The 27,421-nt window shown below is 53.8% G+C and overlaps 10 protein-coding genes and 1 non-coding gene across 11 annotated transcripts; 4 read left to right on the top strand and 7 right to left on the bottom strand.

Moving 5' to 3' along the window:
- Nucleotides 1-2,122: 2,122 nt before the first annotated feature.
- BDP81DRAFT_447603 (Alpha/Beta hydrolase protein) lies at nt 2,123-3,310 on the bottom strand (the record flags this gene model as incomplete). The annotated part of the gene is made up of 1 exon (XM_060592203.1): nt 2,123-3,310. The coding sequence occupies one exon, from the start codon at nt 3,308-3,310 to the stop codon at nt 2,123-2,125; it is 1,188 nt and encodes a 395-aa protein (XP_060447226.1).
- Nucleotides 3,311-4,433: 1,123 nt separating this feature from the next.
- On the top strand, nt 4,434-5,521 carry BDP81DRAFT_422340 (uncharacterized protein). The gene is made up of 2 exons (XM_060589978.1): nt 4,434-4,646; nt 4,703-5,521. The coding sequence occupies exons 1-2, from the start codon at nt 4,516-4,518 to the stop codon at nt 5,124-5,126; spliced, it is 555 nt and encodes a 184-aa protein (XP_060447225.1). The 5' UTR covers nt 4,434-4,515; the 3' UTR covers nt 5,127-5,521.
- BDP81DRAFT_370106 (aspartyl-tRNA synthetase) lies at nt 5,510-8,809 on the top strand. Its single transcript, XM_060586602.1, has 2 exons — nt 5,510-6,757; nt 6,808-8,809. The coding sequence occupies exons 1-2, from the start codon at nt 5,765-5,767 to the stop codon at nt 8,497-8,499; spliced, it is 2,685 nt and encodes an 894-aa protein (XP_060447224.1). The 5' UTR covers nt 5,510-5,764; the 3' UTR covers nt 8,500-8,809.
- An 892-nt stretch (nt 8,810-9,701) lies between these two features.
- On the bottom strand, nt 9,702-11,422 carry BDP81DRAFT_314884 (uncharacterized protein; the record flags this gene model as incomplete). The annotated part of the gene is made up of 2 exons (XM_060584040.1): nt 9,702-11,093; nt 11,183-11,422. 2 exons carry the CDS (start codon nt 11,420-11,422, stop codon nt 9,702-9,704), a joined length of 1,632 nt encoding a protein of 543 aa, XP_060447223.1.
- Nucleotides 11,423-12,301: 879 nt separating this feature from the next.
- BDP81DRAFT_392066 (aldehyde dehydrogenase) lies at nt 12,302-14,093 on the top strand (the record flags this gene model as incomplete). The annotated part of the gene is made up of 3 exons (XM_060587654.1): nt 12,302-12,363; nt 12,512-12,553; nt 12,644-14,093. The coding sequence occupies 3 exons, from the start codon at nt 12,302-12,304 to the stop codon at nt 14,091-14,093; spliced, it is 1,554 nt and encodes a 517-aa protein (XP_060447222.1).
- A 394-nt stretch (nt 14,094-14,487) lies between these two features.
- On the bottom strand, nt 14,488-14,571 carry BDP81DRAFT_t113. The gene has a single exon. It is a non-coding gene; the product is annotated as a tRNA-Gln (tRNA).
- Nucleotides 14,572-15,263: 692 nt separating this feature from the next.
- On the top strand, nt 15,264-16,633 carry BDP81DRAFT_344502 (thermoresistant glucokinase family carbohydrate kinase). Its single transcript, XM_060586072.1, has 2 exons — nt 15,264-15,806; nt 15,899-16,633. The coding sequence occupies exons 1-2, from the start codon at nt 15,690-15,692 to the stop codon at nt 16,325-16,327; spliced, it is 546 nt and encodes a 181-aa protein (XP_060447221.1). The 5' UTR covers nt 15,264-15,689; the 3' UTR covers nt 16,328-16,633.
- A 148-nt stretch (nt 16,634-16,781) lies between these two features.
- BDP81DRAFT_513891 (uncharacterized protein) lies at nt 16,782-17,681 on the bottom strand (the record flags this gene model as incomplete). The annotated part of the gene is made up of 1 exon (XM_060595826.1): nt 16,782-17,681. The coding sequence occupies exon 1, from the start codon at nt 17,649-17,651 to the stop codon at nt 16,782-16,784; it is 870 nt and encodes a 289-aa protein (XP_060447220.1). The 5' UTR covers nt 17,652-17,681.
- Nucleotides 17,682-19,125: 1,444 nt separating this feature from the next.
- On the bottom strand, nt 19,126-20,464 carry BDP81DRAFT_315186 (concanavalin A-like lectin/glucanase domain-containing protein; the record flags this gene model as incomplete). Its single annotated transcript, XM_060584070.1, has 2 exons — nt 19,126-20,294; nt 20,380-20,464. 2 exons carry the CDS (start codon nt 20,462-20,464, stop codon nt 19,126-19,128), a joined length of 1,254 nt encoding a protein of 417 aa, XP_060447219.1.
- Nucleotides 20,465-22,673: 2,209 nt separating this feature from the next.
- BDP81DRAFT_392062 (uncharacterized protein) lies at nt 22,674-23,438 on the bottom strand (the record flags this gene model as incomplete). The annotated part of the gene is made up of 3 exons (XM_060587653.1): nt 22,674-22,925; nt 22,985-23,275; nt 23,337-23,438. The coding sequence occupies 3 exons, from the start codon at nt 23,436-23,438 to the stop codon at nt 22,674-22,676; spliced, it is 645 nt and encodes a 214-aa protein (XP_060447218.1).
- Nucleotides 23,439-24,968: 1,530 nt separating this feature from the next.
- On the bottom strand, nt 24,969-27,252 carry BDP81DRAFT_392061 (uncharacterized protein; the record flags this gene model as incomplete). The annotated part of the gene is made up of 5 exons (XM_060587652.1): nt 24,969-25,031; nt 25,166-25,623; nt 25,967-26,269; nt 26,354-26,397; nt 26,822-27,252. The coding sequence occupies 5 exons, from the start codon at nt 27,250-27,252 to the stop codon at nt 24,969-24,971; spliced, it is 1,299 nt and encodes a 432-aa protein (XP_060447217.1).
- Between the last annotated feature and the right edge of the window lie 169 nt (nt 27,253-27,421).

Genomic DNA, 27,421 nt, shown 5'->3' with positions numbered 1-27,421 from the left:
GCACCCCACGTCCGCCGCATCATCGGCCCAGCGATGCCCTTTACCCCTCTGTGCCAAGATGGGTGATTAAACGCGCTTTACTGTAAAAGATCAAAGGAGAAAATGCAGAAGATGGTTGAGCATGGGCTTTTGTTCCCATACACTCCTCACCAGGTAGTGATTCTAAGGAGGGAATCGGATACCACAGTTCCAATCACCTTGGGAATTGCAACCGAGATTTACAGTTTTGTACTGCAAGGGAGCGTGTTCTCTATCTTCGTATCAATTTCTCCAAGACTTCATCCAATATCTTGGTTGTTTGTTGTCAACACTTTCAAGGAAGGGCGGGTTTTACTGTTTCATCGGAGGAGGCTGCTGCAGCCTCCGCGAAACGAAGACCTTACAAATCGAATTACATTATCGAGTTCAAGTTGCTCTGTCGTCTTGCAACGCTCAAGTCACAAGGTTTGCTTTAAAGAAAAATACATCATATCAAGTTACAACATCTTGCAAAGACAATAAAACTAACGTCGACTTTCTAGTCTTTGTTCCCAGCAAGAGGCAACCACACTCAGGGATTTGAGGCTTGACCTGAAAATGTCGCTTGGAAGGCAGCATCGCAGACCAATAGATTTGGCTAGATCTCCTCGATTATATTGAATTTCAAGGGTCTCACAAAGCATTGTTGCGAGTTTCTGATACTGCGAAAAGGGCAGAATGCAGGTAGTTGCGCGGTACTTTTGGATCAGTTCCGTAGACTTTAGCCACATCATCAATTCTACACATTTTCCAAGCGCTGATTGAGTAGGTTTATGGTAGCTTGAACGTCGCTGGCCAGTTACAAGTACGCCGTCAAAATTAAGCCGCAATTTTGACTTGGGAGTCCTTCGGATGACTATTCTTCTGATGTGTCTGAAATTTGGGCTTTGGAACCCATTCGACACGTTGAAAGTTCGTACTTGGTAGTGATGGGATAACAAAACTATATGTAATAACAACACGGGGTAGCCTTTGGCCATGGCGCATACCCCATCGAATGCTCAAAGAAGAACGAGACTGTGTCTCTGCCGATGTTCTGAAAAGCGGCGCCATTCTCGGAGTAGACAAGATTCTTTACGGAAGGCTTACTTGATCGAATCTGTAATTCTTTGCAGCTGTCAAGTTTCAGTGTCAATTAGGATCGCATAACTTTAGTGGTGGCCCTAGGCACTAAGTATTACATCATTACTATGCAGCTGGTGTTACAGTATTGGCCCTTTATCAAAGCTATATATTCTTAGATATTCTTGGTCCAAGTAATGTAACGTTTCCAACTTAAGCGAAGCTCATGGAGTGATGACCGACTGCTCTTGGACCCAGTGGCGCAGTCTGGGGGGACTTGGACAAAGCACCAGGCAGCCGTGCAATGTTTCCCTAACCTCATCTCAGCCACAAGTCCATTTCAAAGCCATTCAAGCTGGTTCTCCTTGGCAGCAGTCTTAGCGGTTCCCCTCCTTCGTCTTGAGTACTTCCCCTAACACTTCCTGTGTGCACTTACAACTGGTCATTCCAGCTGGCCAAGGCGTACGGTGTAAACCCAGCCATATCATCAGCCTAATGGAAACAATAAAAAATCCACCTTGGTCATGGAACAACCCCTCGAATTGGCCGCCCAGGCAACATTCGAAGTTGACACAAGAAAGCGTCGCAAGCCGCGATGATCACCACGGGGCGCCGCAAGAATGTTTAAAAGTGTTCTAGCTAATCAGGAAAGCCACAAGCATCCGTAGTCTTAAAGTGTAAAGTTAAAAAGCCATCTGTGGCAGACGTCTTAGCCTTGGCTGAGGGCTCTTCCACGAATCATATAGCTTGGCGTGGTGGCTTCAAAGGTTATTTTGCCAACGTCGTCTAAAACTTCACTGCCCTTTTCGAATAACACGATAATTCATCGGTACTTGGTAAGAATCTCATAAAAAGACGAGACAGGCAATCAATATTATTCATGCTCATGAATCCAACGATAGTGTGGTACACATCTATGCGGATGCCTCAAAAGACCTCCCCAGTCGTTGTTCATAATTAGGCCATTGTTCCGCCCAAGTCATCTGAAGTCATTTCACAATTCTTAAGTATCTTTCTAGGCCCAACCCCCACGACCTTGTCTTCACTCAAGCTTCCACGTCATCCCTGTGTTGTCAAACCATTCTTCAATAGCTGTTATTGCCTCTTTGTACTCGACCATGACTGTTTTCTTGGGCGTGAATGGTGGAGGTTTGTCCCAGGCATGCTTCTCGGCCTTGACAACACGTGTGCTGACCCGGCGCCCGCGGGATCTTACTCTTTCCGCAAAGGCCTGTCCCTCCAATAGCAGCATGTCGTGCTCGCACATGCACAGGTGTACCGGTGGCAGGCGATCTATCATCTCATCTGTCATGAGACCAGGTGAGAGACGCGGATCACCACGTTCAGTCCTTGGTCTGGGAGGATATATGTACGACGCATCGAAAAGGTCAGTCATGCCCTTGGGAAGAGTCATTTCTGGCTTTCCACATGTCTTTCGCTTCTGGGGCCTAGTCATAGTCCAATCCAAGAGCGGGTAAAACAAGACTATACCGGAGATGTCGGGAACAGGTAGTTTGAACTTGTATCCCCACCGATTAGGGTCCTGGAGAATGTTCCAGCTGGCAAGCGCAAGTGTGCCTCCGGCCGAGAAACCCGACAGCACGACCTTGTTTGTGTCGATGCGGAATTCTTCGGCACGTGCGACGATCTGGAGAATAGAGTCGGCGGAGTCCTCCACCGGTGTGGGGAAGGGGTAGCCCGGAGCCAGGCGGTAGCTAACGGAGAAGACGACGGCATTGAGAGCCGTGGCAACGGCGCCAGCCCAGCGGGCATCGTCAGTGCCCTGTCCGAGGATGAACCCCCCACCGTGAAAGTTGATGACCGCAGGGATTTTGCCGGTGGGTTTGCTGGCGGAGGTGGTGGGAGGAAGATAAACATCGACCCTGATCTTCTCGTTACCGCTCCACTCCGAGAGGGTAGAGTCTAGCCAGATGACTCTATTCGCAGCAGGTGGGACGGGAGCGGACAGGTTCTGCAGGCCGAAGGCAAAAGCGGCCCCCGAGCGTAAGGCAACGGCGTTGGCCGTCAATCGCCATCGCGCGATATTTTCGAGTGGATTGTCGTACTCATCGTCGGAAGCGCCGGCTATGCTACTGGCGATGCTGCTGGCTACGCTATTGGCCTTGCTCGCGGCCTTGCTCTCAGCCTTTCGTTCTTTCCTACTGGCTCTACTGTCTTTGGAGACGATGGAAATGTTGGAAATGGTGCGAGTAAGCTTGCTCTGCAGCATCGGGAACGCGGACTGCGCGGAGCGCGTACGGGAGTCAGGAGGTTTAAACTAGTGGGTATTGGTAAGGCTGGCAGGCAACGAGGGGCGATCGGACATTCAAACGGACATTGGATCAAATGTCTCCAGGCTAGGTTGCAAGCGGTGAGAGGGTCAAGTAAACAGTGATGTGCCGGGTGTATCGGAACTGGTTCGATTGATAATAGGTCGAGAAGGATGGTACTGAGGGACGGAAGAGATGGAGGATGGGAGAGAATATGACAAATCAAGGATGCGGAAGGAATCTTCGGGATGCGTCGTCGAGCAAATGCTGGAAAGGTTGCAAAGACACGGCAAAGGAGTTCCGCTGGCGGGAAGCTAAGGATCCCGGGCGGGTGGGAGGAAAAGCATCAGGTGTCGTTGACGTTGAGGGAGGGTTTTCTTGGCAGCGGTGCCTTGCCTTGCCTGGCATGGTGTGTATGATGCAATGTAGATGTGGCTGGTGTGGCTCAGGTGAAGATCGATAGGTAGCTGTGGCTGATTTTGACGTCGTGGTGATGAAGTATCTTGGTGGCACGCGGTGAATATCAAGGTAGTGTCATTCATTGTACGCGTGTTAGGATGGTAAAGAGACATGCAGGCCTGAGACGAAAGCAAACAATCACATAGCAATAACATCAGCCGAGGCGACAGGCTGGTGTGCAACTCCAAGGCAGGGAAGGGAGGCCTCGAGATGGGATGTCATGATGAGAATGGCACCACCAAAGAATGAGTCAAGGTAGGTGCAGTTCAGTCAATCGCAGGAGGGAATGAGATGGCTAGTGAGGCGGTGATTTCCCACCAGGGAGGTGGTGCCGAGGGACTTTGACGTCATTTTTGGGCCTGTTTTGGGCCATTTTGGTACGGTGTGGGGCCGTCGTTTCCGGGATGCCGGAGCCAACTCACCATGGGCTCTACAGTAGACTTTAGAGTACGGAGTATCACTGTATTGTTTAGGTTGTCTTGTTTCCAGACGATACTAGAAGCCTGTCCAATGGAACCATCTTTTAGAAAATTATTACATCCTGGTCCGGCACTGTCCCCATGAATCGATGCCACGATGGTGACCCCGAATGTACCCATGTACGCGGGAAGGAGCGGACCTGCTTTTGGGACGATCCCGGAGCAAACGGTCCACGAATGGCCACGATATTGGAGGGGTGTGTCAGCCACGCAGAATCTCGGAGCCGATGTCCGTGACCTTGCCGGCTTCCATTTCTAACCAAATGTTCTTTTCCTTTCCCCAAGCTCCCTTCCTTGCCATGCCTTTAATTCAAAGCAGTGACAGTACTAGAGTCACCAGGCGAGGTACAACCAACATGTACGTATCGTCTGCTCCACAGCCAATGACGTCCCGCTGACACCACACGGCCGAAGCTTCCTCGAGGAAACAGAGCAAGCTTTGACGGAAATTGGAGCTTCAAGGGAAGAGACGGGACGATTCCTACGGGTCCACGCTCTTGCTCAACCTCGACCCACGGCCGGTCTAGGACCGCTCTTGTCCGATACGATGCGAAGCGATCGATGGCCTGGCACCTGCACCTTCACCTGCACACATGCACTTGCAGTGTCAGGCGTCTTGTTTTCGGCAAACTTTTCTGTTCTTTCCTTCTGCTCGTGGACCCTCGTGCCCATCATAGTCTACTTTTCTCGTTCGTCCGTCTGTGTACACCAAGTGGAGGACAGCTACAAAGGCAAGCACACAAGGTACCAAGTGGTACTCGAGACAATAGCTACTTGGCGAGTACAGAGTACAGGGTCAAGATACCCTGATTCTCTGTTTCTCATGACCAGTTCCTGACGCTCCTTTCTTCCCTTGCCTGCCAGCCCAGACGCAATGTCACTTAGTCTGCATCATCCACGCCCTGCCACGATGCCGTGTAAGCGTCTTGGGCCACCTATTGCGCGGTCGGTCCCTACCTTCAGAGCCAAGCCAAGTCGTAGGGCAGCTCCACGCATCTCTTGAGGCTCGGCCTCCCTGCCCACTGCCTCTGCCAAGGTACCGGGTACACGTCGCCCAAAGTCTATCGAGTACACATGAGAAGCAACCTCGTGCCTGCCCATGCGGAGCTTGAACGCTCGACGGCCGCGATGAACCATGACCGATCCCGACTTTTGTGTCATGGTCCATCTTTTTTTTCCCTTCGGTCCCGTAGTCTAGTCCTGGTCACGTTCACGCCCTCGCAAACCTCCGCCCTTCCGCTGCCCGCTGCCCGCTGCCCGCCTGCGTTGTCTTATACCTTGCTTCCCGCACCCAGATACCCTGACATCTCCTTCCTGTCTCCAGCAGAAGCTGTTCTAGACCCAACGAATCTACTTGTTTTGACTAAGAAAAGACGTAACGCTTATTTTTGCGTAACCTCACACCAGCAAGGAAGCTCGTCGCACATAGAAGTCACCTCATCTGAACTTCGCCTCGACGACAACAAAACAAACACCATGACGGAACACGAAGATCCATGGCGTTCGTCGAGCACGCTCTCCCGCATAGCTCAGAGGTTCTCATTCCCCACCAAGACATCGCCCTCTCCGACACCGACCCAGACTAGAACGACTCTCTTCGAAAAGACACGAGCCTCGAGCTCCAATAGTCAATCGAGCAAGTCCAGCAAATCCAGCACCGGACGAAGCCCAGCAAGAAGCGGCGAGCTTAGGCGCCAGCAACGGGGGGAGAAGCTTCTTCGCCAAGAGGAGGAGAAACGCGAGCTCGAAGAGCGTCGTCGGATCGAATATGAACAAGCCCGCAGTGCCGAGGACGAAGAGACTCGGGCACGCTATGGCGATGGTGACGAAGGAGACTACCCGACCGAACTCACAACCATCGGCGAGGCAGTGAAGCTGGATATCAACACCAAGGTGACCTTCCGAGCGAGGATCCACACCCAGCGGAATATCTCGAAACACCTCGACTTCATCCTCTTCCGCGATCAGACCGATACGATCCAAGGCGTATTGGCACACACGACGCCCAACATGGTAAAATGGGTTCAGAGGCTGCATCCCGAATCCATTGTGCAGGTATCTGGCACTTTGAAGAAGCCCGTACAGGAAGTCAAGTCTGCGCACCACCACCATGTTGAGGTAGACGTCTACTCCATCCATCTTCTCAACCCAGCCAAGGCACCTCCTTTTACCAACTACCAACCACCAGAGAGCATGAACTTCAGATTAAACAATCGCATTCTCGACTTGAGACATCCAAGCAACCAAGCACTGTTCCGTGTACGAGCCATGATCACACGCAAGTTCCGAGAAACACTGGACAACAGCGGCTTCATCGAGATCCAAACCCCTAAGCTACAGCCGGCAGCCACCGAGAGCGGTGCCGAGGTGTTCAAGCTGAACTACTTTGGGCGACGCGCATTCTTGGCACAAAGCCCCCAGTTGGCAAAGCAAATGGCCATCTCCGCCGACTTTGGCAAGGTGTATGAAGTAAGTGAATTCATCCAGGTCCTGAAACTGACATGCACTTACACACTCAGGTTGGTCCCGTTTTCCGTGCTGAAAACTCCAATACGCATCGCCATCTGACTGAATACACCGGACTCGACATCGAGATGAAGATCCACAAACATTATCACGAGCTGATCAGAGTCATTGATCAAGTACTCAAGAACATCTTCACAGCCGTTCAGGCGATGCCCGAACTAAAAATCATCCGTGAGCGGTTCCCGAGCGAAGACCTGGTCTGGTTGGACGAGACCCCCATCATCCCGTTCCCCGAAGGATTGCAGATGCTCCGTGATGACGGCCACGATGTGGCCGAGGAAGACCTTTCCACACCGGATGAGATCCGACTAGGTGAACTGGTTAAGCAGAAGTACGGAACCGACTACTACATCCTGGACAAGTTCCCTGCGAACGCTCGCCCATTCTACACACACAAGGCAGACGACCCGTTCTGGACCAATTCCTTCGACATCTTCATTCGAGGGCAAGAAATCTGCACCGGAGGCCAACGTATCAACGACCCCAGGGAGCTGCGCAAGAACATGGCCGACAAGGGTATGTCGGAAGAGGAAATGGCCGAGTACCTGCAAGCTTTTGACCTTGGTGCACCCCCGCATGGTGGTGCCGGTCTTGGTCTGGATCGTGTGGTGTTCCTTCTCCTGAACCTAGGAGATGTACGATACGGCACTCTCTTTTACCGCGACCCGAAGTCGTTGCCCCAGCGATCGTTCACTTTGCCTCACCCGAATGCTGACACCACCAAGGCCTGGGCAGGCAAGGAGATGCCACGGCTGGAAGAACTCATTGCCAACTACGGCGATGCCAGCAACACTTCGTGGCTTGATGAACGATTCGAACTCTGGCGACACAGCAGTGGAGCCGCGGTCGGCTACGTCAAGCGAGGCAAGTTTGCCATGATCACTGGAGACCCTCTCTGCGACCGTGGTCAATACGAGGCAGTTATCCCAGCTTTCATTGATTTTGTCAAAGACGAGCTGAAGTTGACACCTGTATGGATGCTGGTGTCCAACAAAGTTCAGGAAATCCTGGGGCGCCGCATCGGCTGGCGAACCATGAGCTGCACCGTAGAGCAGCGGGCTGACGCCGATCAGCATACCACGCCTGACGGCCGCGCCGCTCGCCGCGTTAAGAAGGAGGGCATCAAGGTCCACGAACTCAAGCCTGACGAAGACTTCATGCGGCGCGCCGACCAATCCATTGAAGCATGGAAGGAGAAGCGCAAGGGAAAGACGCAGGTACATCTCACAGAGATCCGTCCCTGGATCGACCAAGCTCATCGCCGCTACTTTGCCGCCGAAAGGGACGGCAAGGTCCTGTGCATGGTGGTGCTCGCGCAGCTGGCACCCCGGTACGGATGGCAGGTTAAATGGGCGCTCGACTTCCCCGACGCCCCCAATGGCACGATTGAAGTTCTCGTCGAGCACGCCCTCTCGGCCATCTCAGGCCCTGTCACCTTTGGCGCCGGCGTCAGCGAAAAGTTCATTCCGGGTGAACATCTGCATGGCGTGAGGGCCAAGTTCCTAAGCAAGACCTATGCCGGCATCGTTAAGAGTCTGGGTCTCGGCAAGAAGGCCGAATTCAGGGACAAGTTTGGAGTCTTGGGCGAGCAGGTGTACCTCTGCTACCCGCGCCGCGGCGTCAGTCTCTTTGATCTCAAGCAGGTCGTCAAGTTCTTCATGGATGAAGATGAGGCCAAGGTTTGAGCCAGTTGAGATGGTGGACGACAGTAGGAGTTGGGAAGCATGGAGTTGAGTTCGCGATATTACATGCATGGCGCTTGGCTTTTTTTTCCTTTTTCTGCATTACCGTTACGATACCTTTGCGATTACGCCGTTTTTGGATTCTTCCATTATTCTGTTTAGGCTCGTTTTTCGATACCAGCGCAGACTCGCATTCAGTGTTTCTCGCATGTCATAGCACGCGTCGGAAACGGTTCTTACTTCACAGCACTATCCGTATATCCCCATGGCATTATCCCGTAGCAGAAAGAAAACCCACAGACATATTCATACCTCTAAAACGATTTCCTGTGAGATTTGCATAAAAAGTATAAGTCCGACCTCGGAGGGTCCGGAAACGTTGAGAAATTACCGTAAGTGACCGACCTTGGATGCACGTTCCGAGGTTGAGCGTTGGTCGCTGTGCAGTGTGGCGTCCTTTCATCCGTCTCACATACTGCATTGCATCGCATACATCACACCGGCCGGCAAAGTCTGGTACGTAGGTTCGGAAGGCAAGATGAGGGAAGTTTAACCCCAATTTACTACATTTGGTAGAGACTTGAATAAAGTATGAAGCAAGATTCTCGTCTCTCTGGGGGAACACGGGGATGCCTCTCAGGGGGGCTACTGTGATCCATCTCAGTTCTTCCAATTCGAGAAGGGGAGACAAACGCAATGCGAACGGCAGTGTAGACAAAAGGTCACAAAAGAATTGAATGCGGCAATCGTGGCTCATGAGTTCATGACTGTTGTCATAGCAGTACAATTGGAATATCGTACACACATCTACTCCCTGCCGCTGTTCGTCGTCCGTAGGCAGGACCGTCTCGTCGACTGTGAAAAGCAATACCGGGACGCGGAAGCCCCCCCCCCAAAAAAAAAGAGGATTGCAGACCAAATTCCAGACGAGACCAAGATAAGAAAAACGTGACTAGCTAGCTAGATGCCACGAAAACTCCTGGGAATCAGTTTATCCTGGATCCATTACTCTCTCTCTCTCTCTCTCTCTCTCTTTCTCTCTCTCCACCTGCCAAACTGCGGGCTAAAAGATTGGCGAAATTGCTAAAACAATAGATTCTGACAAGAGGGGATGGGAATCTCAATGAGTGACTGATTCATGCTGTGATTCCCGTTTGGGAAGATACGGCCTGCGTGTCATGGAGCCGGCACGAGAATGATGGTGTCTAGTTCAAAGACGGGGGATTGAGGTTCCTCAGCGCGTCCAAGGACGACTTGGCAACCTCCTTCTCGAGCTTATCCCAGCACTCGGGGTGTCCAAGGGCCGAGATCCAGTAGTTGCCCTGGAGATCTTTTCCGAGGATGGTGAACACATTGCGAGAGAGGATGCTGCGCGTCCGGGCCAGAGAGTGGTGGTAAGCGATCTTACCGGGTGGAGGGCGGTTGAGCACTTCCGCAATGGTAGCATTGGCGCTGTTCTTTTCTGGGTCGCTGCTAGTAGTGTGTCCGTTGGTTTGGATGTCACCGTTGACTGTGACCGGTTCGGAGATGCGCGGCATCACAGCAGGGGAAAAGTCGATGCAGTCAAAGAACTTGCATCGCGCCCAATTGGTAAAGATGATGAGCATGCTGTTCGGATCTCCATAGATGGGTTGGGAACTGCACCGACCTCCAGCACGGAGACGGCGCATGAAAGCCATGATCTGAGAAGGCGTGGTCTGGGTCTGAATATCGTGACGAAAGCAGCGAGCGACGTATCCGAGGGGGGCTTTGAGGACTTCGGCAGAGCTGAGGAGGGTCCAGGTTCCGAGGGCGAAGTTTTGAACATACAGCTTTCCGGGGGCGAAGACAGACTTGAGGCGGCCGGTAATATCCACAGCGTTGAGAACAGTAACAGGTCGGTTGGATCCACGAGCGAGGCAGACAAGACGGGTCCACCATGCCGTGAGGACATCGCCTTCACTGACGAAAGGCGCCTCTTCGGTCCCGAGTCCCTTCTCGTCCATCGCATGCAGGTCTGCCATGGCGCGGGCACGGAGGCCGGCGACAAAATCGGCAGGCAGGCAGAGAACCTTGGAATCGATTTTCGGGCGACGGTACATGTCCCAAAAGAATCGCAAGCTGAATCTGAAGTGGCGGAAACCCTTGAGCTGTCTCTGATCAAGCAAGTATGCCTCTTTTTCGGGATCAGTGTCAACGCCGACGTCGTCAAGGATGTCCTTATGAGCACCGTAGATAACAGGAACTTCTGCCTCGTGACCGGCCAGGACTTGCGACCAGGCCTGCACCAAGGCTTGCATACCTGCGGCGCCGAACATAACATGTGAGAAGAGTAGGCCGACGAGGGTTGCATCGTTGAAGGAAACGACGTGGAGGGCGATCTGGGGTTCATCGGAGCACATGAGGTCTTCGAGCGTCTTGGGGGCATCTTGACGGGCGCCGAGATTGTAGAAGTTGATGACACCAGGCTGGATGGACGGGGTAGAGGTGGTAGTTGGGAGGTGCTTGGCAACGTTATGGTCCTTGATGCTGAAGTCGTGCACGTCGTGAGAAAAGCGAATGGCAGGACGGGCAGGTGTAAACTGCTTCGGGACATGGAGCTCAAGTTGGTTATCGGGCTGAATGGTTTTCGCATTAGCAAGAGTCCTTTCGGGTGTGAAGTTCAAGTGGTCAAGGTGCATTTTTCTCTACCCAAGGGGCCACTCACTCTCATCCTCATGCGACCGCCAAATTTCCTCCAGTCTCCAATCTCGATCAACCGAGAAAGAGAAGTATTGAGCTTCTCTGCATCGAGGACATCGTCAAACCGAAGCGTCCAGTTTAGAAGCATCTCACGAAAAGGCTTTGTGTCGTCAAAGAAGTGAACCGGGTAGACATCGTCCGTGGCCACCGTTGGCAGCTGGGTACGCTTGGGCTTGCGGCCGACAAAAGAGCGCATATAATCCATGATGATTAGAGAAGGATGAAGATGTGAGCGGTGTCGTTGTTGGCTGCCAAGAGCTCAGACAAGACTTCCAGCCGCAGACCAAGACAAGACCAGGGAAAGGGATCAATCCAAACGTTGAACAGAAATCCAAATGACTGGCGTCACAAGCCTGCGAGCCGAGTTGTAGGACGCCGGCTTATATGGCATAACAGATGCCATCCGTCTTGACCGGAATTTTGAGCCCAAGTCCATGGCAGCTTCCAAGGCGTCTCTGCGTCTGTACGGAGGTTTCCCGTAGGTTTGAAGCAGGGTCTGAGCAGACCGTTGGTCAAATGGTTCATTGCGTTGTGCAGATGCTGCAGCACCGAGAAACAGGCTTTGTCGAGAGAGTGTGTGCGTTTCGTACAGAAGCCGAGCGAGATCGTGCCCCCTTGAAGTATAACACTTGCAGCCGTTCCACCTTCAAGGCTGGGCTATGTTGACTACCCCATCCGTTCTCTGCTTGGCGGGGAGAACAAAGCTAGCGAAACTGTTGGCCCTAGCCTCTAAGCTTGTTATAATCTTGCATTTTGATGGGGATCCCTGTCTGTGGTGTGCATCGCGTGTTACGAGATAGGTTGACAAAAGTGAACCAACCCCGGAAAGTAAGGTAAACCGTAGTGGAGGGAGACTTTGTTATCGCGGGCGGAGGATGGATGCTCAGAGTGGAGCATAGTAGCACGGAGCCGGCCGGAGTTGGCTATCGATGCATCCCGCATAGTTCCCCGCATTTGGAATTAAAGGTAGCTGGATTGCTTACCACCCCAATAAAAGGTAAAAGGCACGCCGCGAACATCCTTTTCTTGCTAGGTGGCTTTTGAACCGACGAAACTCTGAAGTGACAGCCGCACAAGAGACAAGATGACAGGCCAGCCATACAACCTCTGGGTGGGAGGCCAGGAGAAGCCGGGTCATGCAGAGCAGTTCGTGACCATTTCTTCCTTTTCTTCCCCTTTCGAAGCTTCCCAGTACCCCGCGCGAGGGGCTGCAGGGCGCTTATCTGTGCTCGAGCTCATGCTCATGCTCATGCTCACACGCGTATGCTGATGCTCGACTCTCACACGCCAACAGGATCCCGGTCGAAGACCCCGCGACAGGTGAGATCTTTGCCAAGTAAGTTCTCAGCCCTCAGCCTCGACTTCGATGCCCGTCCGCAATTATTTCCCACACGGGTGAGACTGACTGGCGTCCGAATGCGTGCAGCTGTCACGCAGCGTCCCTGGAAGACGTTGAAGAAACGATTCGTCTGGCGCACGAAACCTTCAAGGCCGGAACGTGGTCTAGAGCACCTCGTCATCTTCGTGCCGATGTTCTCGACAAGACGGCTGAGCTGCTTACCGCAGAGCTGCCCCCGCTGATTCCTCTTGAGGTGCGCCAGACCGGACGCGCGATACGCGAGATGCGCGCCCAGGTGCCCACGTTGGTCAAGTGGTTTAAATACTATGCCGCCTTGCTGCGCACCGAAGAGCGTGCGGTACTGCCAACCGTGGGCAAGCTGCACAACTGGATCGACCGTGTACCGCTGGGTGTCGTGGTGCAGATCACGCCTTTCAACCACCCGCTCCTGATTGCTGTCAAGAAGATAGCGCCCGCCCTTGCAGCGGGAAACAGCGTTGTGGTGAAGCCGAGCGAGCTGACACCGCTCACGACGCTTTTGTTGGGCAAGATCCTGCAGAAGGCTGGTGTGCCTGACGGAGTGTTCCACGTGCTTCCTGGATACGGCGCAACCACTGGCAAGGCCCTCGTCGAACATCGGCTTGTTCGCAAAGTCGACGTCACTGGCGGAACCGTGGCTGGGAGAGCGATTGGCTCGATTGTCGGCGGCAATCTGGCGCGGTACACGGCGGAACTGGGAGGCAAAGCGCCGCTGATCGTCTTTGATCAGGCCGATGTGGATGTTGCAGTCAATGGCATCGCATTCGGGTCCTTCATTGCTAGCGGACAAACATGCGTGGCCAGCACCAGAATTCTCGTCCAGGAAGGGATCATGCAGCCAGTGTTGGAGAAACTCAGAGCCAAGGCCGAATCCATCGTCCGGCGGATGGGCTCACCGAGCAATCAGGAATCCATGATGGGCCCGCTGGTGTCGGCGAAGCAATTGTCAAACGTAGAGGCGCTTGTGAATGAAGCGCTTGCTGCAGAGGGCGCAGCCTTCACTGGTGGCCGTCGCATGTCTGGAACCAGTAGCCTGGATGGCATCGACTTTGCCAAGGGATACTACTATGAACCGACGATTCTGGTGTCTCGTGCCGAGGGCGACATCCTCAAGTCGCGCATCTGGCGGGAGGAAGCGTTTGGGCCGGTGATTGTGGTGGTGCCGTTCAAGACGGAATCAGAGGCCATCGCACTCGCCAACGACAGTGAATTCGGGTTAGGAGCGGGCATCTGGACGCGGGACGTGGCGCAAGCGTTTCGAGTGTCTGAAGAAATCGATGCAGGCATCGTGTGGGTGAATACGCACCATCGAAACGATCCCAGCAGTCCGTGGGGTGGCGCAACGAGCGCGAGCGGTGTTGGCAGCGAGAACGGTATTGATGCATACCAGGCCTACACGACAACCAAGAGCACAATCATTAGCTATGCGAGCCCAGAGGAGGCGCTGGCGGCAGACGACTGGTTCCGCGAGGGCGCCGGTGATGTGCGATACGGATAGACGGACCCTCGATAAGTAGACCCTCAATAGAAGGAGTGTCGCCCATGGATCAATTGACCAATGCCAGCTATTGAGTTGCGAATAAGAGAATGAGTGCGTGAGAAGATGAGAGAGACGATGTTCCTCTCATGTTCGGGGATGAATTGCTCGTTTCAGCGAACGAGAACCCGTCAGTGCGTGGTCGCTTGTCATATTCCCGCGGCATGCAGGCCGAAAAATCCGTCATTTGCGTCTCGGACCGCAGGTGCAAGCGAGGTGTTGGAACGAGTCAACGAAGAAGATGGTCTGGCTCGGATGGAACCTACTGTGAGGTGATTGGGAACAAAAATATGTAAAAGGAAAGAAAGCCAGTTGATCGAATGCTAAGATATTGTCAGAAACGGCAAAAGAAATGAGGTCCATCCAGGATTCGAACCTGGGCCTACGGAAGGTTCCGAGAATCAGAATCCGACGTCCTAACCAACTAGACTAATAGACCAGTTGCTGAAAATTTTGCAGGGCCTGGTCGTCCTTGACGCATCGCGCGGTTTGCCTCGGTGGTGCTGTCTGACGGCAACCGGCCGATTAGGGCGCGATTTCGATGTTGCTGTGTCGCCCTTCAAGCAACCATCCATTGTGCAGCTCAAAGTTGCGGAAGAGACGGATGAGCACCGAGATGAGGTGGGCGTTGATTGGGTGTATTGGATTGGATCGAGTTTGACGCAAGGTGTCCAAAGTTTACCATGCAAAAGTCCGAAGGTTGATGGGATCTTCCATGCCGTTACCCGTGTCGCTACCCACGGCCAGAAGGCATTGTACCTAAACGGGGCGGTCGCAAAGAGTGATTGGCTCGTCTTCTTGGGTTCGACATTGGCAAGCTTCGTCAACGGCCGTCCAAGTGTTGGTTCTGTCGCCGTTTCTGTCTCGTCGTAGGTGATCTTTTCGTTCTGGAATGTCTGATGCTCGTCCGGCTGGATCCTGGGTTGAGGTAGATGGGAAAGGAGGAAAGGAAACCAGCCCGTAGTCTCCTTCTCCTTCTCCTTGTCTTAGGTAATGCACTTTCTTCAATTTGGACCTATGTATTTCGCACCTGCCTCACTTAAATGCTCCGTACTTGCCTCGATAGTTAGATCCATCCGCATGACATCATCTGAACGCCATCCACTCAATTGCCGCCTGCACCACCAGTAACAGCAGGAAGGTGTGGTCCAGAGCTTATTCAGGAAAAGGAAAGCACTCATATCAGACCATTCGGAAGGGAAGGAACCTTACATTCTCACCTTCTCTCTCCCTTCAATTGGACGAGAACAGCTGGCTTCCTGTCGCGAATTCTCTTTCCCTGACCTTTGCCCCATTGAGACATCCAATCGTAGCCGCCGCATTGGCATCAGCATCGACGTCGGGTTCAACGCTTCTACCACCTGCTTTACATCTCCTCACACCTTGCCTTGCCGCAACTTATCTTTCTCAAAGCAAGGAGCACCTTGGAGTCAGCCCTGCTTTCAGCATTGAAAACCATTGCTCCAAGCTTCCGTTCACGTCGCCGACGACCGGCCGTGTCTCACAGACTTTTCACTTGCCAGTCTCGACCAGCATTGAATCAATCTCAAGCCAAACATGTCGCGTCCGAAACAGCACATCGTCTTTCTAACGGGACCTACGGGAACGGGAAAGACGACGATAGCAAAGTACCTGACAAACTCATTACACATGACCTTTATCGAAGGCGACGAGGTCTGTGCCCCTCCTCCCCCAGATGAACCAGCAACTATACGTATGCCAACAAACGCATTGACACTGACACACATTCCCGCCCTCGTCCACAGTACCACCCAAAAGAAAATGTAGAAAAAATGCACAGAGGCGAAGCCCTCACCGACGACGACCGCTGGGGCTGGCTTGACGTCCTCCGCGACGAGGCCCTCAAGGAACTGGAGCGGGACCACCAGGGTGTCATCGTCACCTGTTCCGCTCTCAAGCGCGCCTACCGTGACGTCCTGCGCGGCGCCTCGCACCCGGAAAAGGATATATTCGTCCACTTTGTCACGCTGCACGCGCCCGAAGAGGTTCTTTTCGATCGTGTCAAGAACCGGCACGGTCATTTTGCTGGGTCCAACTTGGTGCACAGCCAATTCCAGAGCCTGGACCCACCGCAGGCGGACGAGCTCGACGTCGTTGGCATCGATGTGCGGCCGCCTGTGGATGAAGTGAAGAGGGGTGCGTTGGAGAAGTTGAAGGGTTTGCTGAGTAGGTGAAGATCGTTGTCACTACAAGGCAAGCACAGCACAGCGAACCGCACAGTCTCTGAGGGACACCGATTTATATACATATATATATACATAATACTTGGAGAGTCATCTGCCTTGGGATCTGGCTGATCTCCTTCAGAAAATACAACCCGAAAAGGGATGGCGAAAAGACTCGCGAATAGTCTGAATCCAGTTGTCACTCCTCTTCCAAGCAGCAAACCCCCTTACTCGGCCCAACAAAGCTTTCAGGCATCTAACAAACCATATGAAGCAGAAATCGCAATGCTCAGTCTAGTCAGAGTAGCTCATGACCTCAGCCTAGAAATCAACGTTAACAAGTTCACTTTCTTTTCCCCATATTGACACTGGAAACCTACTAGGTACATCGCTCCCATCGCTCGCAAGTTCAACCAAGAGAGTCAGTGGGGGTCGTGAGCTCAAACGAGCGATTGAAGCCAGACTACAGGGGCGTATTCAATATCCCAGTAAAACCCTCCTCCTCCACCTCCTGCCTCTCCTGAGACTCCCGCTCAGCAATACGCGGCAAGCGATAAAACTGCGTGCCAGGCGGAACCGCAAGGCCATCGAATCGTACAGGAGGCGGATCCCTAGGAGCCGCGGGCTCGTCATACTCCCGCTCCCGCGCCGGAATGCGATGGCCGTGATACACCAGCCCCGGCGGCGAAGACGCATCCCCCACGGCGCGGTACCCGTTCCCGTGGACAGCGGAGGCGGAGGCGGCGTTACTCCCCGCCTCGGAAGGGCGAGTGCCCGGGAAATATCGTCGCAACGGGAACCGGGCCTCTTGCTCGCGAAAGTACTCTTCCCCGTGCGCTGGCGTATACCGCAGCGCGACGTCGTGCGGGAATAGAGTCCGCTCGTCGATGCGACGACGGGCCCAAGGAGGACCAAAGTTATAGTCGACTTCGCGGAGGATATCATCCACTCGCGGGGGCGGGACGGGGGAGTCCCATTCAAAGACGGGTGCTGGGCCGTGAGTGAGGCGAGGGAGGTGGATTCCGTCGCTTGTGAGGGCGTCTTCGGGTCTGCGCTGAGAGGCTGATGTCGCTTCTGGGAAGAAGAGGGGCCTGGGATATGGTGTCTCGTGGTGGTTTTGGACCGGTTGGGCTAGTTCCGGCGGCGGAGATTGGTGTCGTGCGACGGGGGCGATGTTTCCTTCGTCAGACTCAGTCTCGTCTTCCTCGAACTCGTTTTCCACCGGTCTAGGCCGATAATTCGGCAAGGGGCCTTCTTGGCGGGGGAGATATGGTCGTGGTTGGGAGTACACGATCCGCCCCTCGGGAGCGGGATGCTGAGGGTGATGGTCCATTGTCTCTAGAAGAACAGGTGACTGTGCTTGTGATATTCACAGTTGAATAGGAAAGATGGAGGTAAGTACAAATTAGGAGAAGGATAGATGAGTGATGTCTGACTTACCATCAATCCAACTGGCTTAACGACGATATGTCTAGTAAACACTGTCCCTTTCTCCGATACAGTGAAGAGAGGAAAGGAAAAGCGTAGTAGCAACTACCATCAGACTATTCAAGGAGGATTGGAGATAGGGGTCCAGTTTGTGTCCACGACCTCAATGGTTCTTGAGCATTTTCTTCCGGTCCCGCGGGATCGTGAAAGTCAAATTGTCGAAGTCCCACAGATGAAGCCAGCCCAGCCACAGCTTGGCCGGCCATGATACCAAAGTCCTATAAATTTGCGGCTCAGAACACGGCACATCTATGGAGAAAGTTCCCATCCAGGTTGTCTACTTACCTTGGCCCACTCCACGATGTCTTCGTTCTAGCAATGTGTTTCAGTTGAGAGCATTCAATCCGGGTTAAGACTGTCAAGGTTTAAGAAGACCAGTGGATTTCCATCTCTGCCGTCCCGTCTTAGAGAAAAAAGGTAAAGTCCTAGACATATGGATGAATCCAAAAGGATTCAGAGGGTCGAGACACGAGAGTAGAACCTTTTAGAGTTCTCTACTCTAATCCGCTTCACCAGGCCAAAATGGATAAACATGGAGTAGTGTATGCCTATAGAAATACCGTCTACCTGACCGTAAGGGAAAACCCCCTAAACTTCACTGCGAAAGGACATGGAAACAGTTCATTGTTCATCAACTTAGAAAGGGGAATGCAATCAACACCCAAATCTATCCCATCAACCCCAATCCATGTCCTCCAAGCAACGGGGAAGGACAAATCGTGCTCTCCCAGCGCGAGCCCAATTTCCGTTTATACCGATCCCTCGACACCAGAAAAGTACGAAATGAAGAACCCCTCCTATCAAGGTAGTGAGTTATGAAAGCATTTTAGGGACCGAGATAGCCTCCCACTAGATGGGACACTACACAATTATAGGGACAGAGTTTCCGTCATTCTCTAGTAAAATGAAGACTTTTCTAACAAAAAGTAAGATGAAGCTCTTAATATCAGTACCTACACGTGACTTAACCACATGTGACTCCCGCTCGCTTAGTTGTAGCCGCAGTTGAATGTGACCAAGGTTATGTAAGTGGTGGGCAGCGGTGTAACGTTATCCGACATAGAGACATGCAAGAAGCCGACATCCGCCAAGACTCTTTCATTATACATCGGCACGGAATGGAAAGGGATTGAACAAGAAAGAATATAGTCAAAGTGGTATTATTAGTAGAGCAATCTATAAGCAAGCCTGGCTCCCAATGCCAATACGCCCCTGTCCCTTTTCATTATACATAATTACATACATACATGCCCGCCTTCCGAAACATATGCACAGATGGAAGAAGCAGGCAAAGCTGACCGATCGTAATGGCGATCCGATCACAGCATCATGGCAGCAAACAAAGCCGCGATACCGGCAACGAAGAAGCTGCTCTGCAAAGCGGAAGCAGCAGCGGGCGCCGGAGCGCTTGTCTGAGCGGGAGTGCCGCCAGTTGTGGAGGGAAGAGTCGTCTGAGCGTTGACAGATCCAGTGGGCGATCCAGAGCTTGAGACCAGTCTCGTCAGGGTCGACGAAGTGCTGTTAGCATGAGTGGTCGTGGTGTTGGCGGCGACAGTCAAGGACGGGACCGGGGCGCTGGTGGTTGAGGTCTCGATGATGGTGGTGGTGTTCTTAGCACTCTGCGTCGGGACGTCGGACTGCTGGGCCTTGTTGTTGCCGCTCTTGTCGCTGGACTTGTCGCCCTTGGGACTGCCAACATTGCTGGCATCGCCAACGCTGCCAGAGCTGCCGCTCTTCTCGCCAGCACCGACGATCTGGATGCTCTGCCACTTTCCGTCGGAGCCCTTGGAGTACTCGTACTGATTGGCACCAGCCTTGTCACCTCCGGCGTAGTCCCAGACCTTGAGGGAGCGGTAGTGGCCGGCATAGGGAGCCTGACTCCACTCAGCAAGACCACCAGCCCAGTCGATGGTGCCCTGAGCAGTGCCCTTTCCGCCGACCCAGGTACCGAGCTTGAGCTGCATGGGAGTTTGCGGGTAGTTGCCCTCGGCGGGGGTGGCGGTGCGGTAGACCTTTCCGTCAATGGAGAAGACGATGGACTCCTTGGTCCACTCAATGGTGTAAGTGTGGAAGCTGGTCATGGGGTTGAAAGGAACCTCGTAGTAGCGAGCGCGGGTGTAGTCATTGACACCGAGGGCGTAGAAGTTGGTCTGAACGTGGGTCTGGTCGGCACCGACAAACTCCCAATCGATCTCGTCGAGGGCGTCGGACTGCAGGACAATACTAGTGACAATGCCGCGACCGGGGGCGGCCTGTAGTTCGACTTCAACCTTGCCGAAGAAGAGGTAGTTCTTTGAGGTGAGAGTCGGGGCGTTGTTCTCCTCAAAGATGGTCATTTCGCAACCCGTGTCGGCGGAGAATGACAGGACTTTGGGGTTGTACTTGACGCCGCCGTCGACAATGAAGAAGGACTCCAGGTCGTTCATGTTCTTGGCGGTGCGGAAATCATAGCTGGCTTCGCCGCCAAAAGCGGTGTTGGCAGGGCAGGCTGAGGGATGATGTTAGCATTGTCAAATGAGGTGGAAATCCACAACTTGGTGTAAGTGGACTGGGTGTTGGGGAAGATAACATACTGTCACCCTTGACGGGATTGCAAGCGGAGAATGTCTGGGCAGAAGCCAGGCCAGCAGCGGCCAGAGTCAAGGCTGCGTAACGCATCATTTTGGGCTGTGGTGATGGAGGTGTGGTGAGGAGAGCGAGGGTGAGGTTGAGGTTGAGGCTGTGAGTGATTGTCGTTGAGGTCGATTTTGCTGCAGAAAAGGAGCGGGAGCAAGGGTAGATATCGACGTTGAAATGTAAGGTAACACAAGACGAGTAAACAACCACGGAAGGTGATCCGAGGAGGAAGTCCCAAATATAGAAATTAAGGAAAGGCTAGAGGATGGAAGAAAGGAACTAGCGCACTGGGCAGGTGGGAGGCCAAGGAACACAGAAAACAGGTGAAAGGACGGCAACGGACGCTGTGTCTCTAAGTTTAGGTCGAAGCCGCCGCTTGGGAAGCAGTAAACGGGAGGCTGGCGAATTCTAGGCGACCAAAAGTGAAGAAAGCGAATCACGAATGTACCTTACCTACCTTACCTTAGTAGCGTGGGGCGTGAACACGAGCAGAGATGAAAGCAGACGGGCAACGGTGAAGCCGGGCACCGGGGAGAGAGACATCTACCTCATTGGAAAGACTAAGACCACTAGGGCCTCAGTATTTACGGTGCATCCAAGACATGGAGAAGATGGCTGTGTTTCTTTCCTGCTGCATTAGGGGCAGTAAGCGTGAGATGACACGAAGAATCGCTGCAAATCGATGGTGGTCTTCCTGCCTTAGTCTGCTTCCATTTCTGGGCGCCTTCCTTTTCGCTTGAACGAATCCGCGCTTGCCAAGCGCACCTTCTTCACCTATTGGCTATTGGCAGGAAGGAGGGCAGCGGATGGGAGGCTGGGCAACTTCCCAGTGATGAAAAGTGACGCTAATGCAGGGTCCAAGTATTCTTGCTGAAAAACTGTGTGGAGAAATACACACCTTAGTGTGCACCCTCACCTTCTCCCCAGCCGTCTGGTTTGGCTTCAGGGACCCTCAGTGGCTGCCGCAAGCGGGGACTTTTACATCGATTACCTCAGCTTCCTCTCTCTTTGCAGCGCTGCACCTCCCTCAGTAAGTCAGTAAGTCAGTCGGTCTTGCCCTTCGCCTCACTTCATAGTGTGGGTACGTACCTCGTTCTTGCCGTTCAGCTCGTGTCCGGTCGCGCCGTTGCTGCCACGCCAAACCCTCCGCATCCAGGTGGTTCCTTCCCATCTCGTGTTTGAATCGTCAGATTGGCGCCGTTTCCGTCTCACACAACCCTCGTCATGTTGTTTCCTCTCCAGCTCAACTCTAAAGTTTGCCAACCTCTTCATTCCTTGCAAACCACATCACCACTTCGTCTCCTGACAGATTCGTCCTGCCAGGGGCGCGCTCATGACGCCGTTGCCACTCGACTGCAGACGTCCATCCCCCCTTGGCAACATCCACAATGTCCCATTCCCAGCCCTCGGCCGACATCTTCCCCCGTCAACAATGTCTTACGCTTAAACCGACATGAAATCTGATGATCTTTACCCACGCCCACAGTCTCGGCAATCTTGGATGCAAGGTCGTTTAATTTCCTTTGGGGTAGCCACAGTTGCAAGCAGCCACACAGCATCGTGCCCAGCCCTACATCTCAGGGGGAATTGCAGCCGATCTACGCCAGCCGAGGCGCCAAGATGGTTGGCCGTCTCGTGTCTTGGGAATAGGATGCGTCCGTTCGAGCTGCACTACAATTACCTTCCGCAGATGCTGTTGGTGTCAAGTGAGTAAAACAACCACCGATTGCATCAAAGCTCCTTAGGATGCTTCGCTTGGCTTCTCTGGTCCGTCCTTGTTCATTGTTTTTAATCTGCTTTTTGCATTTCTTTTGGGTGTTCCGTCCTAGCGGGACTTAGACTACTGTGACTAACATGTAATTAGTAGATTGCATCTTTCGTCCCCCTTTGCACGGCCTCAGAAAGAAGACATCCTGCAACAATGGACTTGTCCCTTCGCCCCTCGCATCAATCTGCATCAAATCCATCATAAGTCGTCTCGTAACTGGTGCCAAGCGAACCTGTCCCTCGACCATCCACCAGCACATCCTCTGTGTCTCTGTGTATCCAAAACCTCCCGACGGTCTCGAATCGATGTGGTCCCCCTTGGGAAGAAAATTTGGAATGGTGAGAAGTGAAAAAATTGTATAGACAAAACACCCAATTGGGCCCTAGTCGCAGACGATCATCGGATCCGAAACAGAAACACTGGGACACGACACGCTAAAGAAATCCATTCGCTCGCGTCAACGTTACCCAAAACTCAACCCGCTTAGCAGGTGTTGAGCATGGAGGTGAGAGCAGTCTTCTCGGCAGAGGTGACGGTGAGGGCCCAGTAGCTCTTGACCGCAACCCAGGAGCGGGCGTAGACGCAGTAGAAGCTGGTCAGAGGGGGCTTCCACGAGTCGGGGCTCTTGTCGCTCTTGGACTGGTTGACCTCATCCGTGACAGCCCACAGCTGGGGGCGGGTGAGATCGTTGGCAAACGACTCACGCTTGGCAGTGGTCCACGATGCGGCACCAGACTGTCGTCCCATGTTAATATGCACCTTTAATTCTAACATTGCGCACAGAGCAGACTTACGATCCAGGCGTTCTTCAAGGGGACCATGTGGTCAATGTCGACATCGCTAGCGGCGGTCCAGGTGGCACCGTCGTAAGGGCTCTTCCAGGTACCGCTGGTAGCAGAGCAGGCAGAGTTGACGACGACGTTGGTGCCATCGCGCTGGAGCACAGTCTCGCGGGTGTTGCAGGTGCCGGAGATGGTGTCCCAGGTGGGGAACAGGTCACGGTCGTAGGTGCCGGTGTTGGTCCAGGCGGCAACGGTCAGAGCAGCGAGCTGGGTCTTGGCCGAGGCGGCGGTGGGGATGCCAGGCTGTATGCAAGTGTCAGAAACGGCTTCGGCAACGGGCCAACAACGGAGGATTCGGACTTACGGGAGTGGGCATCGGCAGGGGCGCAGCGACCGGGTTCGGGGCCGGGACGGGAGAGGCGACGGCCGCGCCGGCGAGCATGAACAAAGCAGCGTTGACCTTCATGGTGACGGCAGCGAAGAACGGATGGATGAGACCGGGTGAGAAGACTGGGATGGAGGCTGGAGTGATGTGGTGAACGGGTTGCTTGACACTGACGTTGAAGCAGAAACAAATCCTCCAAAGCGGGAGATCTGCCGTGATTTATATCCTCCGTCGACGTCCTTCCTGTTTATCTCGTTTGTCGTCAAAAGGACTCCCTCGTCGGCGGGTCGCGAGAGTTCCCAAGACTGCGTTTCCCTCGCTTGTACAACGTCGAACCCCACCTTCATGTCGTTTGCAGCTCCGTCGAGCCAGTCACCACGCCGTCCGACCCCACGATTATCTACCTGATGTCTTAATCTCCAGCCCGACCCTCCAGGAACCCGTCAACGATGCGGCATTGAGTCGCTGAAACGGCGCGCTGTTCTGAAAAGGGGCACTCTGTCCGGCCACAGTACGGCCCAAAGCGACCGTCTCGTAGGGCTTCGCAGGGGGGACCACAGGGTTCTGTGGACGAGCTGACAGCTCCGTGTGCCTTTATCTCTCGTGTTATTGGCGGGGTAATCTAAACAATGGTCAACTTCCCTGGTCTCTGAGTGCCGATGCACGGCGTGCTACGGCTCCCGCTCTCTCGTCAACCTTAAGCTCTGGTCCGTCCCAAGTTTCCCAACCTTAATGCCAAGCTCACGAGAGTCGAGAACCAGCCACTCACGTCTCCCGGCACCGGCACGTTATCTTATCGGTCCCTGTCAATCACCTGCGAAAAGCGACATGGCTCGTCTGCGGATTCCCGGTCTTTCTGTCAATCTGTCTTCCATCTTGGTCTTGTCCGCTGCACGTCAACCCCTCCATGTCCCGGCTCCTTCAACAATAGCGCACGGGGTCTTTCACGAACCTTCCTGTTTGGGGCCAGCTGCCGATGATGCGTGGTCAAGAGGAAGCCCGCGACCCTGCGCTTCGGAGTGACGGTCGTGATAGCAACCTCTCAGGGTCTCGAGAATCGAAACGAGGCAACCCACGGGCTGCAGGCTCACAGACTTGCAGCACACAAACATCGAAGCCCAATGTCTCACGCCAGACGAATAGAGGCAGGTCGACGGGAGGGTAGATCCGGATCACCACTCGACACCGCAACGCCGCAAACCTGGAGAAGCCATCTCGACCGCTGGTTGGACTACATTTACGACAGCCAAGCAGGCCTGCGCAAGCGCTGATAGCGATCGTCATCCCAAAGCGGTGTACAGCATGGGCTCGGATTCGCTGCTTGGCCATCAAACATAGTTTCCGCCATACCTCGAAGCAGATGTGCCCGTCCCCATAGGCTGGCACGAGCTAGCTATCCCATTACTCGTGCGAGGCGGACCTCCCCAGCATGGCAAGACGCAAAAACCCACATCCCGACCTTCGATCGGACCTTGCATCTGATTAAGCTTAAGCGGCACCAAGTTACAGCTTCACACACACGCCACTCATTATCATGGAGAATATCTCGGCCGACTACTATCCCCGCCTAGCCTCCATGTCTTATCGACAATCTGACAGTCTGACCTTCTCTCAGATGTCAAACCCGCCTTCGCCCATACCTGTACATCCGGCCTTTCCGCCAAACCAGGCACTCTGTCGCCGTAACTTGGATATCAGTCAAGATTCAGGACAGCCTCAAGCCTCGGCAGCGATAAGGAAAGATTACAGGGGAGGGAGATATCCCGCAGAACGTAATAAGCTTGACCAAACGAAGAAGGACCACTCACCCCGACACACCCTGCCGAGCACATGCCCAGCAACTCGGAGCCGCAACCAGTAGCTCCTCCACACGTTCCCGTTGCGCAGCTGCCTACAACCCCGGGCCCCATGTTGGCGAAGCCTGGCCCAACGGGATACATGGAACTCGTCGTGACGGCGGCCAAGACCGATGCCCAAGGACCGTCCACGGCGACATCTTTACCCCAGAATGACGTCTTATCTTCACCGCGAGGCCCCATGCGCTTCCCAGAGTCCGCCTTGAATGTCTCGCTTGCCCTCTTGCGCGCCTTTGAATGCGTTGCTTCTAGTGTGTTCCTGTACTCGAGGCGTAAGGGACGTGTTGCTGTTCGCTGCGCTGTCGTCTCGTTGGTGTGCACAGCCGGATGCGATGAGACATGCGCAGACTCGGCGGCTGGCGGCATGGGCACATTGTTGACCTTGGAGGCTGCATGCCATGCTTCGAGAACTGAGGTACATGTACGCTCAGCAGGGGTTTGGTAAGTAAGTATGGCTGGATCTAAAAGTAACACAGGCACACATGGGGGCGCGGGGAAGTGTAGTGGTTGCAAGATGCCTTACGCTTTTCCTCCTTGCCTATTCCGAACATCTTGGTCGTGGGCAAGGTCATCACCCTGACGGCGATAGATAACGCATCTGCAGTCAGTAATCACGGCCAAGATTGTTGTTGCTAACAACATCGGAGTGCGCCGAGCAGCGAGGACATGCGATATCACGACTTCTAGCTCTGACCGGCGATGCGACGGATCAAGATGATGGTGCTCTGGGGTGGTACTGATAGGAACACTCACTTTCGCAGTACCAGCACTTGCATTCCGAGTAGATCTCGCCGTGCTTTTCCTGGTATGTCTTACTTGTCCACTCAAAGGCCGTGCTCAGCTTGTCCTCGTCGACTTTATCATTGTGATCTAGAAACGTCCCCGTCTTTGCGAGTGGGAAGTCGAAGTAGGACTGGGGAGAGAGCTGGTGCGTGTGCCATGCCAGGTCGACATCAAGTGTCGGAACGGAGCCTTTGTCCTCTGTAGACGAGGCAATGGCGATAATCTCAACGAAGCGGGCGTACTTGTTCAAAAGTTTCGCCATGATGTCCCGCGCTGTAGGGAAGTGTAACCAGTTCAGTTGAGCTGTCAAGATCAGCCAACTAGCCAGCTCACGATGTGAAGAGAGAGAGCCCTCACCTTGCACATCTTCTCGGTAAACGTCGCCTGGCGCATCACACATCCTACGAGGTCAATAGAAAATGGCGACGAGTTCTCCTAGTACCGCGACATCATCTTCCTCGTCTGCCGCCTCGCATCTAGACTCGGACGGTAGTCCGTCATCTTTTCATGGCCCGGCTGGCTCATCACCCCACGCAGGTTCTTGGGATCTGCATATTTACCGGTAAAGTTCTCTTCCATGGCATCTCGGATGGTCATCCTACTTGGCGGGACTTTGCTCCCGGGTTTGAACATCTCGACGGCGTGGACTATGAGTCCGCGACGGGCGAGGCGCGTGGGGAAGAACCGGTCTGGACATTTCACTGATGTGTCGTCTGAGCCGTACTGTAGAGGTTTTGGTAGGCAGGCCTGTATTGAGGTCGAGGATTGTTCCCGGTATCGCGTGGTTGGAATTCATCGAAGCCTGGATGTCGTTGCGGAACTTACCTGCGCGAAGAGATTCGTGGGTTATTGTGATTGTTTTCTGGGTTGTTGTTGTTGCCGTTGCTGTCACCATCGCGGGTATTGTTGTCGGCGCGCACATCCCATATATTCCAGAGGCCATCGCGGTACCCCGTCTCCGTCTTGAGGCGGTTGAAGGCTGTTAGGAGGCGGAGGTGCGCTAGGCATGTGTCCTGGGTCGGGAAGGATGGTGGTGGTGGGGTGTTTGATGGGAGGGCGAGGTTCAGGCCTAGGCCCGTGGCGATGCCGGCGGCTTCTGGGATGGAATCGGTGCCATGGGCCGGGAGAGGGGCCGAGGAATCGGGTTCGGATGGGAAAGCGGAGTCTGCCCGTTTGGCGGTGATTTCGGGTGTGGAGCCTGGGGTGCCTTCCGGTGGCCGAGGAGCCGGATTGCTCTTTTGCTTCTTTTTCCACATTTGTCGCACCGAACCTTGGGTCAACTTCAAATTTCAAGTTGATTTTCTCTTTTCTTGTGCCTTGAATTTTCGTGTGAAGCTCCGTCTTTGTCAAGACTAGAGAGAATCGATCCCAGCACGTCGTTAGAGCTGGTGAATTGTTACCTTATGGAAAGATATATGCGTGTCC

Source organism: Colletotrichum phormii (genome assembly GCF_030913505.1).
Source record: "Colletotrichum phormii strain CBS 102054 chromosome Unknown BDP81scaffold_6, whole genome shotgun sequence".
Taxonomy (NCBI): Eukaryota; Fungi; Ascomycota; class Sordariomycetes; order Glomerellales; family Glomerellaceae; genus Colletotrichum; species Colletotrichum phormii.
This window is presented reverse-complemented; position numbering and strand designations above follow the sequence as displayed.